General features: G+C 38.7%; 1 protein-coding gene across 3 annotated transcripts in view; it reads right to left on the bottom strand.

Annotated features, from left to right (window-relative positions):
* Positions 1-19,551, bottom strand: part of nup58 (nucleoporin 58) — a 65,921-nt gene that overhangs the window by 13,409 nt on the left and 32,961 nt on the right. Inside the window, exons 14-15 of one of the 3 annotated variants that reach the window (XM_063054223.1) lie at positions 18,716-18,763; positions 6,438-6,533 (exon numbers count right to left, since the gene is read on the bottom strand). In XM_063054223.1, coding sequence (XP_062910293.1) covers positions 6,438-6,533; positions 18,716-18,763 — 144 coding nt within the window. Of the gene's footprint in view, positions 1-6,437; positions 6,534-18,664; positions 18,764-19,551 lie in introns of all 3 variants that reach the window. The other 2 variants (XM_063054222.1, XM_063054224.1) reach the window with 2 other exon arrangements.

The following is a 19,551-nucleotide window of genomic DNA, read 5'->3' as shown; positions in this document are numbered from 1 at the left end:
TTCCCTAGTGAAGACATATCCAAAGTACCTGTTCAGCTTGTCTGCCATTTCCTTGTTCCTCATAATAATTTCACCTGTTTCTGTCTTCAAGGGCCCAACTTTGGTCTTAACTAATTTTTTCGTCTTCACATACCAAAAGAAGCTTTTACTATTCTCCTTTATATTTTTGGCTGACTTACCTTCGTACCTCATCTTTCTCCCCGTATTGTATTTTTAGTTATCTTCCGTTGCTCCTTAAAAGTCTCCCAATCCTCTGGCTTCCCACTCATCCTTGCTATGTTATACTTTTATTTTTATACTGTCCTTGACCTCCCTTGTCATCCACGGTCGCCCCTTACTCCCCTTACAGAAAAAAGGTCTGGTGAAGTAATAAGAAAAAGTGAATCTGGTAAAATATAAAGGGCCACAGATCACTCATATAAACATCAACATAAAGCAGTACACAATTTTCTTATGTGTTCTCTTTATCTCCCCCTCTTACTCTTCCTTCGACACCACTAGCATCACACGTTGTACTTATAATTAGCACTTACTTAATGCACTATTTTTCACTACTTTTCTTGGCTTTTATTGGAGCTACCAAGTAACTTTATCCTAAAAATACACAGAAATTTTAACGGTTCTTGATTCTTCATTGTCTAACAGCTTTAATTTAGTTCTCATTAATTAGAAGCAGCCATAATGATGATTTTGTGTCAAGATAAGCTTTTTTTTTGTAAATTATTTCCAATCTTAAATGGGAGCATACAAGAAGAAAGCAAATAGTTAAAAATGGAATTTAAGGAATTACCACCATTTGTATTTTGAATAGTTGGTAGCTGAGTTATAGAAGAGCAATATAGGTACTTCTGACATTTGACAACTTCATTGTTTCAACATTTGTCATTTGATTCAGACTTGTACAAGGGGTGATTAATAAGTTCGTGGCCTAAGGTAGAATGAGCCAATTTTAGAAAACCTAGCACATTTATTTTCCCAGCAACAGACATCAAAGTTGCTGGTGAACGCAGCAGGCCAGGCAGCATCTGTAGGAAGAGGTGCAGTCGACGTTTCAGGCCGAGACCCTTCGTCAGGACTAACTGAAGGAAGAGTGAGTAAGGGATTTGAAAGTTGGAGGGGGAGGGGGAGATCCAAAATGATAGGAGAAGACAGGAGGAGGAGGGATAGAGCCAAGAGCTGGACAGGTGATAGGCAAAAGGGGATACGAGAGGATCATGGGACAGGGGGTCCGGGAAGAAAGACGGGGGGGGGGTGACCCAGAGGATGGGCAAGAGGTATATTCAGAGGGACAGAGGGAGAAAAAGGAGAGTGAGAGAAAGAATGTGTGCATAAAAATAAGTAACAGATGGGGTACGAGGGGGAGGTGGGGCCTTAGCGGAAGTTAGAGAAGTCGATGTTCATGCCATCAGGTTGGAGGCTACCCAGACGGAATATAAGGTGTTGGTCCTCCAATCTGAGTGTGGCTTCATCCTAAACCCAGAATATTCATGCTTAGATTGCCAAAAGCCATAGCTTAACCACTGTTCAACAATACAATAAAACAAGGAAGAAATTCAAGGAGGCTTCAGGGTAGTCATGCTGGTTTAGCAAATGTAAGTTACCATTGGTCTTTTGGTTAAGATGTTGGAGTTCTTATCACTCCTCCTCCCCCTCTTAATAACATCTTGAAAGATGTTCTAAGTTTAAAAAAAGGCAGAAAATGCACGAAGTCCATGGATTCTTAAACAGTGAGTACCGGGTGATAATACTAACAATAAATTTTTAAAAAGCAGAAAAGACGAGCTACATTGGAAAGATAGACACATTTGATCATGCAACAGATATACAGGTTATGTATACTGAATAAATTGAGCAGTACTTTGAAGTAAATAGAATAGCCAATGAGAAATAAGCGCCAGCTTTGCTGCGTGTAATCGGTGAAAGAGCATACAGTGTGCTTACAAGTTTGACTGCTCCAACAGATCAGCCGAAATGAGCTTTGCTAATATCATGAAAGTAATGCAGGAATATTTAGAACCTAAAGCATTGTTGATTGCAGAATTTTTCAGGTTCCATAAGCAGAATGATTTTGTGTCAAGATAAGTTTTTTTTTTGTAAATTATTTCCCATAAGCAGAATCAAAAAGAAGGGGAGTCCATTTCAGTGTATGTTGCTGAACTGAATAGATTGTCTGACCACTGTCAGTTCAGTAATAGGCTTAAAGATGCACTAAGAGATTGTTAAGATAAGAAAGCATTAAAAAACAGCTCCTAACTGAAGCACAACTCACATTTAAAAGACCAGTTTAAGTTGCTGTATCAATGGAAACAACAGAGATGCAATTGAGTTGCAGTCAGGAATGAGTGAGCATTAACAAAAATTGCAACCTCCAAACAGAAACCTGCCTGGCCAATCAAATTGTGTTACCCTTACGGAGGGGCTCACATGCACTGGACCAAAGGAGGTTTAAAGCAGAAACTTGCAGAAAATGCAACAAAGTAGGACACATACAAAAAGCATGTTCAGCAGACTGCACAGGGAAGAGAAAAAAAGAAAAAGTTGCAGTTTCAAAAACTTCTGGTTTAAGATGCTGCTACCGAACATATGCAACAACTCACTGGTAGTTCAAAAGGAAAGAAAATAGACTAAAACACTACTAACAACTTATATGAAGTCAATTGTGACTGAGGTGCAAGGTTGGAACACCCAGAGTGCCAAGCGATTTGGTGAAATCAAGAGTGGCTTCGGGCTGGGTGGCAAAATCTGGGCCTGGAGCAAGTTGTTGGCCAGCATGGTCTAGGCCCAGTGTATTTCGTCACAGCGGTACCTATACGCTATTTTGACAACTTAAATGCTGACCAAGATATACTGGAAAGACAGGGTGTCAGAATTTTGTTCACTCTTCTCTCCATGAGGCTATGAAGACTGCCCTGGCTGCTATGCTCTGCTAATATGATGACTAATACCGAGGCTTTGGGCCTACTCTGGGTTTCAGATTTAAGGACTCATTTTGGTTTGGAATGGTTGTTGTTTTTATTGTTTGCATGATTTGTTGTTTATTTTCCCCTTTCCCTTGCACGTCGGGTGTTGGTCTTTATTTTTTTTAATTGGGCTCTTTGGATTTCTTGCTTTGTGGCTACCTGTAAGCAAACAAATCATGGATGTATAATTTATACATTCTTTGATAATAACGGTACTTTGAAACTTTGAAAAAGAGCACTAATCCGCATGCTGTTGATGAAAATTCTGATAATGATGAGAGTGACACAGAACTCGGTAACCTTGAGAGTTACAATATGAAAACTAACTAGAAACAAGTAATATGGCTCAGACAGAAATGACAGTGTTATGTAACCCATAACTGGGTTGCCAAACCAGCAGAAATGGACCACTAGTTGGAGTCTGGATTACTAGAAACTAATAAAGTTTTATTAAAGAAATAAGTAACACAGTACTCTAATCGTAAGGATATAAATGCAACAGGTTAGCAATGATAAAACACACATGTACACAGAACTAGGGTAATAGGAATCTACCAAGCTCTATTGCAGTCTAGGGGTAAAAGTCTCAAGTGACGCAGAGTTCAGTTCAGCTTAGTACAGTTCGCAGTAATCGCTGTTGTGCCGTTGGGGAGAGAGAGAGAGAGAGGGAGAGAGATGCAAATTTTGATTCAAGCAGATCTTTATGTTCTTCGCAGTTGGCTTTCGGGCAGACCCTTTTATGTCTTCTATCCCGCTGTGGTCACCGTGACCCCTCCGTTCCGGATACAACCGTTCTTCCACGGTGAACCCAGCACCCAGGCAAGGGCGGACACACACACCAGGTTCCCGCCGATCGTACCTTTTCACCCTGTGAGTCTATGGTCGGTTCCCTCCAACCAGACCTCCAAACTCCTACCAACTTGTGGGGGCACACCGCTCTTCCAGGGTCTCGTTATCTCATGAGCTCGTGGTGTGTGTCGTGCCTTAGCGAACCTGTTCTTTTTATCCCCCCTGCTGGGGTATCGCCTGTCCATCAAACTTCAAACAGTTCAGGTTCAAAGCAACTGGTCTGTCAATATTCTGAATTGTGTCTCTTTTTGTTAATCTCTCTCCTCTCTCATTAACATTTTGAACGTTCCTCCATTGTCTCCCTTATCTCTCTCTCTCTCTCATTAGCATCAATCTTCTGATAACTTGGTTTTTCGTCACAACAGCAAATCAATTAAAATGGAATTGGGCACTGGCTCAGTTGTTTTACAGAATGCCACAGAATGACATTTCAAAGATATTGCCTGCAGATATCTAACTAAGAAATTATAATGGAGAAAAGATAACTCCTGTGGGAATGATATTCATAAGTGAAACACAACAGCCAACAGGCCACTTTGGGCCTGTATGTGGTAAAAACAGGAGGGACTGCATTGTAGGGCTTATTGCTGAGACAACCACAACTTGATTGGAGATCCATCCACCATTTGCATGCCACAACCCCTGCAACAGAGAGTCAGCTGAAAGCAAACTAAGAAAAGTGCTGGATGGTCCCACTGCAATGTTCAAGGATGGTATTGGTAAACTCAAACATATCAAGGATGAGATCATGTTAAATAAAAATGCCACAACCACATTTTGCAAAGGCCATCCGTGATAGAGTAGCCAGTGAGCTAGATCGCATGGAGGCTGAAGGAATTCTTTCCAAGACTGACTGGAGCCCATGGGCAATGCCAGTGGTTCCAGAAGCCAAGAAGAATCGGCTGTTAGGATCTGTGTTGATTTTAAGGTCATCATCAACCCAGTACTGAAGTAGATCAATATCTTCTGCCCAGGATACAGGATATCTTTGCAAAACTTACTAGAGGAAAGTACTTCAGCAAAGTGGACTTAGCTGAGCCCAATCTACAGATACAAATGGAAGAATCATCCAAAGTGTTTCTCACCATAAGCCTTATCGCTATAATAGGCTTATTTTTGAAGTAGCGTCTGCATCTGCACTCTGGCAGAAAGCTATGGACTAGGTGCTGCAAGGCTGCCCAGGCATTCAGTGTTACCGAGAAGCAATTTTAGGATGACAAAGAACAACTCCAAACTCCTAAGACAGTGTTAAAAAGATTAGAAGATTATGGGCTCAGAGCATGATGCAACAAGTGTGAATTCTTTAAACCCAACATCACTTGGAAGGCGAGTGAGAGTTTCAGTGCTGAACACCTGCCTTTTCATCGCTGCCAGAGGAGGAGTCTGTGAGCAGCCTATTGGTGTGGCTCGCTGTGGCAGGTGGGTAGGCCCGTCTGCTTCATGTGGTATCCCTCTCTTTCGATGAATGGCAGTGATATCGTAGGATGGTATCATGGTTCTGCATTTATGGATTGGACTATTGCATTTATGTACTGGGCTTTTTCAGACATGGTTTCTATATTGTGTTTTTTTTTAATCGCTCGTTCCTTTTCTGTTTTGTTGTACAAGGGAAGGGTGTTTGGGGGCTAACGGTCTTTTGGGGGGGTCAATAGTTCTGTTCCGTTTTGTGCAGGGGGAGTTGATGATTGGGATGCCATTTTTTTTGTATGGGAGGTTTGATGTTCTCTCTGAACGTCTTTCATGTTTTTTGTTTGTTTCGTGGCTATCTGGAGAATACAAATTTCAGAGTTGTATATGGATACATGCTTTGATAATAAATAAATCTCTGAACTTACTGTGGTCACACCATTGGTGCACAAGGATTACACAAACGTGCTGAGAAAATTCAATCAGTGGTGGATACCCCAAGGCCAAAGAACGTGCCACAGTTGAGGTCCTTTTAAGAATTTGTCATTACTATAACAATTGTTAGAGAAGGAAGGTGTTCAGAGCTGTCAGAACCTCAGAATCAACGGTCACAATTCTCCCCTGCCAAGCAGAGTGACCTCCCTTGTCAGGGGTAAGAAATCCTCCATAGCAATTAAATCTTTAAATTGGACAATTTAAAATTTACTATGTTGTGTGTGTCTATATAGTAGTTGTACTATGTAGTCTACTATATATATGTGTGTGTATATACAAGTTGAGATGTATTCTATATTGAGTTGAAATTTATAGTTGAGTGTTACATATTTAATATTTGAGTAATTTTTTAAATATATTGTTTGATTAAGCATTTTTTGTTACTTACATAAATCATTACCGTTTATTTGTACGAAATACATGAATGACATATGTCATGTCATTATGCCACAAGTGTACACCTACTAAAGAAAACAAAGTAGACAAATTGCTCCCGTGTTTTTCTTTTGATATGTTTTGTAACTCCAAACTAAACACAATACAATTCAAAATGCAGAGTAAAATTGCAGATGAACATCAGAGGAGAATCTCAGGTATTTATTTTGACATCTTTCATTAAAACACCTGTAAATCTAAATGCTTTCTGTTATGCCAGGTAAGAATCAGTTATCTGAAATCACTTCTTTACCAGCACAACCACTTACAGAAACAAAATTACAAACAAACCTGCACTGAGGCTTCCTGAGGGTTTAGTGGCTGATCCGAATCCAAATGAGCTGTTGCCTGAAGTATTACTTCCAAAGCCAGAAGTACTTCCAAATCCTACAAGAATAAGTACTGCACACTTAATATACAGTGTGCTATAAATTTTTATAGCCTTAAAAAAATCCATCATACAACTAAATGGGAATCAACTCTGCTTCAAGATTCCATTAAAAATTGCAGCCACAAACAAACAACATCTTTCATCGCAAAATTTCCAGTAAAATGAAAAAAAAGAGGATAAGTAAGTAATCTGCTACACCACAACATTCACTAAAATGTAGGTCAAAACGAACTAGGTATTTGATTGCCTTAATGAAGCATTTGTACCTTTGAGAATTACAACATGAGCTCTACTGAAACAGAGAAGAGTAAGTGAGAGAGAACAATACAAATTTAATAAACTTAATCTATCAAAAAGATTAAGTTATGATAGCACAACATAGCAGGAATTCTAACTGGAAAGAATAATTTTATTTTTAAATTTATACTCCATTTTCACTTTTAATGTTGTCAGACAATGTGATGATGAATTAAGAACAGAAAATGTAATTAAGTATTTTTTCTCAATGTGATGACTTTTTTCTATCATGGATTTGAGTGGGTGCAAAAATGCAAATAACTTTGAAACAGAATTTGGCACATCATATAAATACTGTGAAAGATTACCCTCTCCAAGTACTCTTTCATAAAAGACCACTAAACAATATTCTTTCTCAAAACAAACAATTATCAAAATTTAGATCATATGAAAGCCCTGGGTAGACATGAGGAATTAGTTTGATATGAATCACTGGTAATTGCTATTCAGCTTCCAAGGAAATATCAATTAACATAATATGATGCCCATATTTAAATAGGGAGATAAAAAGATCCAGACATTCAAACATCCATTAGTCCTATTTTCACTTGGTGTTAAATAATGGAAATAATAAGCACTGAACTAGGGAAGGGGAAGAAGAGGAGGAGGATGAGGATGAGGAGAAGGAGAAGGAGGAGGAGAAGAAGAAGAATTTCATTTAATGAAAAGCCAGAAAGATTTTCCTTGACCAACCCATTCTGAAGAATAACTACCAAAAGTGGATAGTGGAAAGCTATACAGCTATGTTACACTTTACCTGCCTGAGGTTTTGGGCACATGCTACAGAAAAAGACTACTATGACCATACAAAAATGCTGGGCAGTAACAGGCTAACTAATCCATTCCAGCTCATGCATCTAGCTACACGATTCAGATAATGGTCAAGATTAAACTTCAAAACGGAACTTGCTGACTGAAGTGCTGCGCACATTGTTAAAGTACTCATGGAGTAGAGAAACCAAAAATGACTCCATGCCAACAATTCAAAAAGGATAATTTATATTTGTGCTGGTGACACCTCTTATCATCTCTTAAACTATTCTGATAGTATTTATAGCTAATTTAACTACCAACACATATATTAATATTCAGAGATAACAATCTGGCTAACAATCCAAAGCACATTCAGGCAGCAAAATAAGTTGACTATGCAAAGTCATGCTCATAAGTTCATTAGAAGATTACAATTGCAAACTTAAAATAATAGGTTATCTCATAACATAGATATTAGGAACAATTATTTTGCTATTAATAATTCTTCCCATGAAAAGAAGAAAAACAAAAAGGATGAACATCTTGTATGGTCAGGGGTATTTTTACTATAGCATTAATTGAAAATACTATGTCAGCCAGAGAATTGGAAGTGGGTCTACGGCTCACAACAAGTAATAAAGCAACAGAGTTAATTTAATCAAGACATAACACTGTAGATGCTGGAAATCTAATTTGTAAAACAAAATCAGAAAATGCAGGATACTGTCATCTAGCAACTAGGTCTGACAGAACTTAATTGACTTGTAAATATTAACTATTTTGACTCCACAAATACTGCCTGTGCTGCGAAGCATTTCTAGCAATTTGTGTTTTTATTTCAATTTACTCAAGAATCTATTTAAAAAATGAAGCAAACATTATCTACAGTAACTTCCACCAATGAGAACAATAATTTCTCCAAAAATAAATTCAATGAGTGGAGAACAGTTATATATAAATTCTGTTTAAAAAACTCATGCTTGAGTAAGGATTCACTTTATCATTCATCTTGGTGGAAATAGCATTAGCACTCAATGCAGAGTATTTATTGACAATAATGTGTCAGGCAAAGAATTGGAGATAGGGCACAATTGGCAGCAATATGTCAATTCTGTAGCTTTTACTCAGCTCTAATGAAAGGTCTCTCTATACATATTGCCTGAGAGCTTTAGTAAGAAATCTGAGAGTGAAACTATTGGTGCTTGGCATCATTATAGCATGGAACTGAAAGAAACTTCTGGGATATAGATATGCATAATTGATTGCAGTAATACAGAAGACACTATCATAGAAAATTAAAGTAAGAATACAGAACAGTCTATTTCAAGAACAGAAGAAACACACTACAACAACCTCTCCTGGTAAAGCCAGGATTACTTCTCCAAAGAAAAGAAAGTTGCTCAAAATAGTTTGAACAAAAATTAGAGTCAGTCAGCATTTGCTGTAGTGTGGTCACCAAATAGAGTGAGGAAGGCTGACTACAGCACGTCATCATATGTAGTTTTTAATAAAAGTTTACCACTGATATTCACAACTATATTATATGATTATCTGGTGATCTGAATACGAATTAAACAACCTGAATAATAACGTAGAAAATCAAATTACCGACATTGCATTTAAGGGTTTTTAATTGAAAGTAGATTGAATATCAACAGTTAGATAAATAGGAAAATTGCCACAGAATAATTATGAGAACGGTTGAGCATGCCAGTGCTTTTCTCTTTGATGTGATGGAGGACGAAAGGTATATAAGATTATGAGAGGCACCAGAGGGGGTTTTGTGAGTGGAGGAAAGTTTAGCGCAGATCTCAGAGGTAGTTTTTCTTCCACATAAAGTGATAAGTGCTTGGAATGCACTGCTGGGAGTGATAGAGGCTGGTACAATAGGGACATTTAAGAGACCCTAAAGGCTGATTTATACTTGTGCTTATGGGTTACGCCGTAGGCCTGATTTATACTTTTGCGTAGCCCTACGCTGTAGCAAGCATACGTAGTTGTGTCTGCGTCGCTCTGCAATTCACCGCCAAAACGCTAGTTGACGGTGTGGTTTCTATGTCACTGTGTAAAGTTTCTTCGTGAGAGACATGGACGAGAAAATGTATTTCAAATATTTTCGGATGTCGGCAGGTAGATTTGACGATTTGGTTCATCGTCTCCAACCATTTATTTCACATCAGTGTACAGACATGGCGGAGGAAAGCAACCCGAAATGCGTATGAGGAAATGCGATGCTACCAAGCAGAAAATCACAGTTGCTGCGGTCTGCGTTGCCGCGACGCATGAGTTACATTTTTGGGGAGGTGCACGTTACCCTACAGTGTAGGGTACGCAGTACCTACAGCGTACATTTGACACACAAGTATAAATCTGCCTTTAGACAGGTACATGACGTTTTCATGAGCTATATAGGAAGGAAGGGTTAGATTGATCAGTTTATACAGGATGGCACAGTATCTGCCCACACTGTGCTGTATTGTTCTATATCCTAACAATCTAATTCTGTATACAATTTACTGTTCTCAAAGTTCAGGAATCTTGAATTATCAGTTTCCTAGAGAAATGCATGATAACAAATGAAACAAGGTTTAATGCTTAATAAATCTGAAATTAATATTTTATTACACCTTGCAAATGTTCTGTACGCCTATAGATGGCTCACATATGAAATGAATTTTGCTGTCAAAAAAAGGGATAGCAAATCTATCAATATTTGTCATCATTATAGCAGTGAACTAAAAAGAAATTCTGGGATATAGATATGCATAGTTAATTGCAAAAATGTAGATGCTCCTCTCGGAGATACCCTGCTCTTCCAAAAAGAAAATTAGGCTGGACTGTGCCCAGTCAATGAGCGGAGAACGAGAAGAGAGCTATGCTTTCACTTAGATTTGCACCCAAGATTACAAAGGCAGCATTTTGTGGCAGTTTTTCGGATTTGGACTGCACCCAATAGCGAGCAGCAGCAAGAGAAGAGAGCTACGTTTTCACTTAGGTTTGCATTCAAGATCAAAAAGGAAGTGCTTTCCAGCAGTTTTTCAGATTTGGACTGTGCCCAAACAGTGAGCATGATTCATTAGAAAGAGCGAATAAAAATAAGGCGGCAGCAAGTGGAGAGGCCATTGTTGTGAGTGGACCAGGGTTAGAGTGTGGAGGTTTTGGCTCATTAGGCTTTGGCATGGTGGGTATCTGGTATTCTCATTCCATGTCTGTTAGGGCAAAGTGCAGTGAGAACAGATCCTGGGGCTGTGTTTTGTTCTGTGTGTGAGAATTCGAATTCTGGGAGACCTCCAGCCTCCTAGAAACCCACATCTATATCAGGTGCACCTTGTCAGCTCCTCAGAGAACATGTTAATGAACTGGAACAGCAGGTTGATGACCTTCAGCTCACATGGGAGACTGAGAAAGTGATAGATAGGAGCTACAGAGAGGTAGTCACACCTAGGTTGCAGGAGGCAGGTAACTGGATGACTGTCAGGAGAAGGAAGGGAAATGGGCAGCCAGTGCAGAGTACACCTGTGGCCATTCTTGTCAATAATAAATATACCACTATACTGTTGAGGGGAATGACCTATCGGGGTGGGGGTAGCTGCAGCGACTGGGTCTCTGAGTCCTGCGCTGTGGCTCAGAAGTGAACAGAGGTGAAGAAGATTGCAGTGGTGATTGGAGATTCCATAATCAGAGGAATAGAGACGAGATTGTCAGCACGATAGAGACACCTGGATGGTACGTTGCCTCCCAAGTGCCCGGCTCAGGTCCACAGCATTCTCAAGGGGAGGATGAGCAGCCAGAAGTCTTGGTACATATTGGCACCAATAACACATGTAGGAAGGGTGATGAGGCCCTGAAGATAGGCTTTAGGGAGCTAGTTTGAAAGCTAGAAAACAGAGCCTACAGGGTAGTAATCTCTGGATTGCTGCCTGTGCCATGTGCCAGTGAAGGCAAGAATATGATGGTTTCGCAGATGAATATGTGGCTGGGGACAGGGTTTCAGATTTATGGACCATTGGGATCTCTTCTGGGGAAGGTACGACCTGTACAAAAGGGATGGGTTACACCTGAACCCGAGGGGGATCGATATCCTTGCAGGCAGGTTTATTAGAGCTGCTCAAGAGGGTTTAAACTAATTTGGCAGGAGAATGGGAACCAGAGTGATAGTGCTGAGGTTGGGATAGTTGGTTTACAGAGGTAGTATGTAGTGAGACTGCTAGCAAGAAGAGACTGATGCTTGGGTGAAATTGCAGTCAATGGGATGAGTTGCAATGTAAAAAGTGGACAAAATCGAAAAGGTTGAATACAGGATTGAACATATTATATCTGAATTCGTGCAGCATTCGGAAAAGGTAGATGAATTTGTAGCACAGTTACAGATTGACATGTATGACATTGTGGGCATCACTGAATCGTGGCTGAAAGAAGAATATACCTGGGAACTTAACGTCCAAGGATACACATTGCATTGAAAGGACAAGCAGGTAGGCAGAAGAGGTGGGAGGCTCTTTGGTAAAAATGAAACCAAATCATTAGAAAGAGGTGACATAGGATCGGAAGATGTTGAATCATTATGGGTAAAATTAAGAAAATGCAAGGGTAAAAAGAACCTGATAGGAGTCACATAGACCCCCCACAGCAGTAAAAATGTGGTCTACAAATTGCAACAGGAGCTAGAAAATGCACGTCAAAAGGGCAATGTTACAATAGTCATGAGGGATTTCAATATGCAGGTAGATTGAGAAAATTAGGTTGGTGCTGAATCTCAAGAGAGGGAACTTCTAGAATACCTACAAGATGGCTTTTTAGAGCAGCTTGTGCTTGAGCCCACTAGGAGATCAGCTATTCTGGATTGGGTGTTGTGCAATGAACCAGAATTGATTAGAGAACTTAAGGTAAAGGAACCTTTAGGGGTCAGTAATCATAAAATGATAGAAGCTAAAGTTAGATGTATCAGTATTACAGCGGAGTAAAGGGAATCACAGAGACATAAGAAAAGAGGAGGCCATAATTGATTGGAAGAGAATACTAGCAAGGATGAAGGCGGAATAGCAATGACTGGTATTTCTGGGAGCAATTCGGAAGACGCAGGATATATTGCTCTCAAAGAAGTAAAATTCTAAAGGCAGGATTATGCAACTGTGCCTGACAAGAAAAGTCAAAGCCAACATAAATGCCAAAGACAGGGCATAAAATAGAGCAAAAATTAGTGGGAAGTTAGAGGATTGGGAAGCTTATAAAAATTAACAGAAGGCAACTAAAGAAGTCATAATGAAGGAAAAGATGGAATATGAAAGCCTGCCAATATTAAAGAGGATACTAAAAGTTTCTTCAGCTATACAAAGAGCAAAAGAGAGGTGAGAGTACATACTGGACTGTTGGGAAATGATGCTGGAGAGATAGTAATGGTGGATAAGGCACAGCAGACAACAGAATAAATCTTTTACTGTGGAAGACACCAGCAGTATGCCGGAAATTTGAGGATGTCAGGGGGCAGCAGTGTGTAAAATTGCCATTTACTTGAGACAAATTCTTGGCAAACAGAAAGGTCTGAAGGTAGATAAGTCAACTGGACCAGATGGTTTGCACACAAGGATTCTGAAAGAGGTGGCTGAAGAGCTGTGGAGGCATTAGTGATGATCTATCAAGAATCAATTGCTTCTGGCCTGGTTCTGAAGGACTGTAAAATCAAAAATATCACTCCACTATTCAAGACGGGAAAGAGGCAGAAGAAAGGAAATGACAGTTAGCCTGACCTCAGTGGTTGGAAAATGTCAACTATTAAGAATGAGGTTTTGGGGCACTTGGAGGCCAAAGTCAGCATAGTTTCCTAAGAGAAAATCTTGCCTGACAAATCTATTGGAATTCTTTGAAGAAATAAAAAGCAGGATAAACAAAGGAGAATCAATGGATGCTGTGTACCTGGATTTTCAGAGTGTCTCTTACAAGATGCCACACAAGGCTGCTTAACAAGTTAAGACCCCATGATATTGCAGGGAAGATACCAGCATGGATAGAGCATTGGCTAATGGCAGGAAGTAAAGAGTGGGAATAAAGGGAGCCTTTTCTGGTTGGTTGCCAGTGACTAGTGGTGTTCCACAAAAGTCTGTGTTGTGACTGCTTCTTTTTACACTACATGTCAATGACTTGGATGACAGAATTGATGATTTTGTAGCCAGGTTTGCAGACGATACAAAGATAGGTGGAGGGCCAGTAGTTTTTAAGGAAGCAGCGAGGCTACAAAAGGATTTAGACAGATTCAGAGAATGGGCAAATAAGTGGCAGATAGAATACAGTGTCAGAAAGTGTATGGTAATACAGTTTGGTAGAAGAAGTAAAAGCACAGACTATTTTCTAATGGAGAAAATATGAAAATCCGAGGTGCAAAGGGATTTGGGAGTCCTGGTGCAGGATTCCCTAAAGGTTAATTTGTAGGTTGAGTTGGTGATGAGGAAGGCAAATGTGATGTTAGCATTAATTTCAAGAGGACGAGAATATAAAAGCAAAGATGTAATGTCAAGGCTTTATAAAGCACTGGTGAGGCCTCACTTGAAATATTGTGAGCAGTTCTGGGTCCCTTATCTAAGGAAGGATGTGCTGACATTGTAAAGATTTCAAAGGACGTTCACAAAAATCATTCCAAAATTGAAAGGCTTGTCATATGAGGAGTGTTTGATGGCTCTGCATTTCTAATCACTAGAATTCAGAAGAATGAGGGGTGATTTCATTGAAAGCTAGAGTGGATATAGAGAGAATGTTTGTTATGGTGGGGGAGTTTTAAGAGCAGGGGACACAGCCTGAGAATAGAGGGATGTCACTTTAGAACAGAGATGAGGAGGAATTTCTTTAGCCAGAGTGGTGAATGTGTGGAATTCATTGTCATGTGTGTCTGTGGAAGCCAAGCCTTTAAGGTAAAGCCTGATAGATTCTTTATTAGTCAGGGCATGAAGACATATGAGGAGAAGGCAGCAGAAGATTGGAGCGCAGACGTAAAATGGATCACCCATGATAAAATGACAGAGCACACTTAATGGGCCAAATAGCCTAATTTTGTTCCTATATCTTATGGTCTTATGGAAACTGCTGTGCAACCTTCAGAAATCAGTAATCTGATGATAACTTTGTTGCATCAGTAAAAATGAATTTTTAAATGACATACCAAGCTTTAATTACTGCTTCAAATACTGAATAACCAAGAAATTGTATTATATATCTGCAGAAACACTTCCTGTCTGCAGAAAAATAATTCAGAATATTTTGGATTTTAACGTACTAGTAGTGTCGTGAGAATTAAAAAGCTTGTGTTCCTTATAATGTTGGTTAAAAAAAATGACATGAGTGGAAGTTTCACACCACAGAGATCACTAAATCTTTGTGGGCAGTTTTCTTTGATACCAACAGCAAATTCTATTGCATTGTTAATAACTGAAAAATCAAGACATTAAGCACAAAATTACGAACATTTAGATTATTTTTTTGAGGGAATATAGTCAGTTAGATGGTAGGGACAAGGTATGGATTCAGGTAGGAAGGACAAAAACAAATTTGAAACCAATGACCAAATTCAAACTGCACTACTTGTATGTAAATGGACATTGTGTGTGGAATAAGTCTATACCTTGCAGAACATAATCCCACAACTAAGCATCCATCCATTCTTTCCTAAATCATCAGTGACTTCATCACCTCCAAGGCTTAAAGCTCATTTCCTGAATGTCATAATCCCCAAATTTTATAAAGCCACCACAGTATAATCCACAAGTAAGTCTGCATTTGTATGTCTTGTTTTGGTCTACTTCTCTCCCATGGAACTCATACCTTTACTAAGTTGTAGAAACTTTACCCTAATTGTGGAAACTTTACCCTTGGCAGCCGTCAAGCACCTATACAAATCTCGTTTTTCCAGTACTCAGGTCGTAACTCCTATTGAAGGAAAAGAGCACCCCTCCCCAGCCAATACAACAACTCTAAATCTACACTCCCAGTTTCTGAATATTTGTTTAATCTGTTCTGATTCCATCACCCTCCATGTTACTATCATCCCATTTCCTCAATTACTTCCTTCCACCATGACTGACAATATCCCAAAACAAATTGTCTTCACCTCTCAAATTCTTGCCCTTATTTACTGTGTCCCTCCCTGACCTAGAAAAGGATTGTTCCTGTCCTCACCTCCCATATTCAACAGCTCATCTCTGCCATTTCCAGTGGTAAGGAGGATCTCAAGAGGCTTCAGCAGTACAAAGACAAGCTGAATGACTGGGCAAGAACACGGCGGATGCAAAGTACTGCAGAAAAATGTGAAGTAATCCACTTTAGTGCACTATTCAGAAAAGGGTGTACTTTTTAAAATAGCGAAACTGGGAAATGTTGATGTACAAGGATGACTGAAGATTTGTAGGCAAGTCAATGAAAGCCAGATGCAGGTGTAGCAAACGTAAATGAAGATAAACAATATGCTGGCCTTTATTATGAGAGTAAGTGAAAACAGGAGCAAAGGTTTTACAAATGTATAGGGCCTCGCTGAAAATATAATGTGTACATATTAGTTTTCCTTACCTAGAAAGAAAGATATGCTTGCCATAGACAAAGTGCAACAAAGATATGCGAAGCTAGTTTCAGAGAAGGCAGCTTTGTAGTATGTACAGCATAGACCTGCATTCTTCAGAGTCTACATCTCATCAAACCTTATAAGAACCATTCAAGACTCAATAGGCTAGATTAGGAAGTATATTTTCTCTGGTTTAGGAGTCCAGAGTCAGTCTCAGAATAAGAGACAGGCCATTTAGAACTGATATTAAGAGAAATATTTTCATTCCATGGGTGGCAAGCCTTTGAAGTTCTGTACCCGGATGGCTCAGGAGACCCATTCATTAAGTTTATTCCACACAGAGGTCAAGAGGATATGTTTATTGAGGGAATGAAGGCATATGGGGATAGTGCAGGAAAACGGTGATGAAGTAGATCAGTAATTTTGATGAATGGCAGAGAAAGCTCAGTCAGCAGGGTCTCCTCAACTTCCTATTCTTAATACCACCACCAAATATTTTTCTTTCCCCAGGGGAACAACTCCTCTCAGATGTCCTAGGTCACCTCATCAATGCCACCTCCCTTTATCCATGACATTTTCCTTTGCTAAATGATATAACACCTTCCTTTTTATCTTCACCTTCCCATTATCCAGGATCCTGCACAGCTTCCAAATGAACGTGTGATTTATTTATACCCATTTTAATTTAGCACACCCTATTTCCACTTTGGATGCAGTCTTCTCTAAAATGGCAGGGGGGAAAGAGATAGTGGTGAAGTACATGTGCTTATTTAGTTGTCTGTCAGTCAAATTCCCCAACACATATCTGTATTCTAGACTGTTCGTTCCAATGAAATTCAAGGCTTATGAAGAAGAACCCCAGTTTCCATTATGGCACACTACAACCTTCCACTTAATATTGTGTTCAGCAATTATAGATAACGGGTCACACACATGGAACTCAGCAGGCCAGCAGCACCATGGAAAAGTGTGAACAGTCGACATTTTGAGCTGAGACATCAGGACTCAAGTCCTGAAGGAGGGTTTTGGCCCAAAACGTCGACTGATAACTCTTTTCCATCGATGCTACCTGGACTGCTGAGATTCTCTAGCATTTTATGTGTGTTGCTTTGGATTTCCAGCATTGCAGACTTTCTCATGTTACAGATAATGGGTCTGCTACTCCCATGTCCTTTGCTTCTCACTTCATCTATTATCATTTCCCTTTGTTATCATTGTCTATTATTTAATTTCATAAATATCCCAGACATTCCTTTTTCTTTGCTGTCTTCATAGTTAAAATTTGTTTAATCTCTGTTCCAGTTCAAATCGAAGATCATCAACTTGAAACATCAATGTTGCCTAACCTATTGGTAGTTCCAGCATTTTCTTTTGTTTCTGATTTCCAGCATCCCCAGTGTTCTGCTGTTCTAACATTTATGCTAGATCTTCTGATGAACGTATAGTAAAATTGCATTAATCTGACATGCTAGGTATTTTGATGGTGTTAGACCAGAAGAATATTTTTGAATTATTCAATGTTATTCTATTAATATTCCAACACAATTCACTCTTTTGAGATGTTACATGGTGAATAATAAATTTTCCAGTGACCCTGGTAAATTTATAGGGAGCACAGGAACCAGGTGGCCCCAGTGAGTGTATGGGAGTGAAACAAACATTATCTGATGAACCAGATACTAAGCTATTGGAATTTCAGAATAATCAGATAGCGAATTATCAGCTTTACTTATTCCGATTTTGCTGCAGATAGCAGACAACTGGAGATGCACTGTAGATGCATGAACAATGTTAATTAATGCTAATACACTAGGGAGTAATTGTGCCTGCACCTCAACAATTGTTGTACTTTAGATTCTGGCAGACCTAATTATATTCTGATAGACCCACTGTACATTTCTACTGTTTCTTGTTTCTACAAGAGCAAGTAGAGGGGTAATAGGCTGGCAGGTGAAAGAGAGGGTGAAAGGGTTGGTAGTGGAAGAGCACATAAATCAATTGAAAAAAATGTGAGGTTGTGCTATAACTTGGAAACTAAAACAAAAAGTTACACAAAAAGATTTTGTAAATTGAGGTGAAGTGTTCACATATGGAAGTTCTACAAGGGTGAAGGTGCCATTTCCTTACTAGCTTATGCACATTATAGAGGAAACACTACCTGTCAGGGGTTTAGGGAAAATAATAAAAAATAATTAAGACTCAATAAGATTTTTTTTTAAAAGGTATCATACCCAAATACTAGATTTGAGGATATATTTCTTGAAGGTGCATGGCATTTGCTAAATTTTCAAAGCGTCTAGACAGGTTTAAGTCAATATTACAATAACTTACTAATCACAAGCAAAAAATCTTCCTTACAGAACTATTTAAAAATATAAAACATTACATGTAAGGAAATTTTGAATTGGGGAATAGCCTGCAATTATTTTTGGATTGATTTTATAGTCACTTTAACTGACAATACATTTGAATACTATTTATAAAGCATCAACATGAAAACTTGGCCATTAGAAAAAGGTTTTTATAAAATGGTACCTCCAAGTGTTGAAGAACCTAAGCCACTTGACTGCAAGCCAGTGCCAATACCTGAGACGAATGGTGCTCCAAAGTTAACTCCCAAAGCTGGTTGTGGTCCTGATATAGAAACAATTGAGAAAAAAAAGACAAAATTTCCATTACACTTAGAAATATCTTTAAGTATATATTTTAATTAAATGACTCTCCAATGAGAATTTTATTTCAACTACACTTGAAATAATGGACAAAGACATCAAGTGTACGTATTTAGACTTAAACTGATCCAAAAAGAATTTAGCATTAAAAAAAAACTTAACAATATAATTGATCCACATTTATTTAATCTTTTTTAACACTTTTTTTTGCCAATTCAGCCACTCAATAGCAATTAGAGAACACTAAAGTCGCCCAGAGCAAAATCCTACAAAATCCCTTCTTTACTGTTACTTCGGTCAGTATTTTCTTCTTCAATTTCAGAAAATAAGCTCACACTATGATTTGTACAACCAGCACAATGTCATGCCCCTAATTTTGCTTTTTAAAAGTCAGCAAATAGCTTACGTCCTGTCACAAAGCCTCAGATTTATGTTTAAACTTTATATGTACATCATGCTCAAATGAGTCAATTTAGTAATACTTAAAGAACAAAAATACATAAGAAGACAATAAGATCTTTCACATCTCAATTTATTGTTTAGTTTTGAAACATCTCAATTACATGTCAACACAACAATAAAATTTTCATTTTTGTTAATTCATAAATGCTATATTCTTGATTTTAGTGCACTACAGTTTGATATTAGGCAACGTTTTAAATAAACGGAGGGAAAAAAATCATCCAAATTCTAAAGGCAGTTACAACCAGAAGTGAATTTCTTTGCGTGTGCAGTTTTAAAAAGGCACCA

The sequence above is a fragment of the Mobula hypostoma genome, chromosome 7, assembly GCF_963921235.1.
Source record: "Mobula hypostoma chromosome 7, sMobHyp1.1, whole genome shotgun sequence".
NCBI classification, from domain to species: Eukaryota; Metazoa; Chordata; class Chondrichthyes; order Myliobatiformes; family Myliobatidae; genus Mobula; species Mobula hypostoma.
Note: the sequence above shows the minus strand (reverse complement) of the source record. Positions and strands in the feature narration are given on the sequence as shown.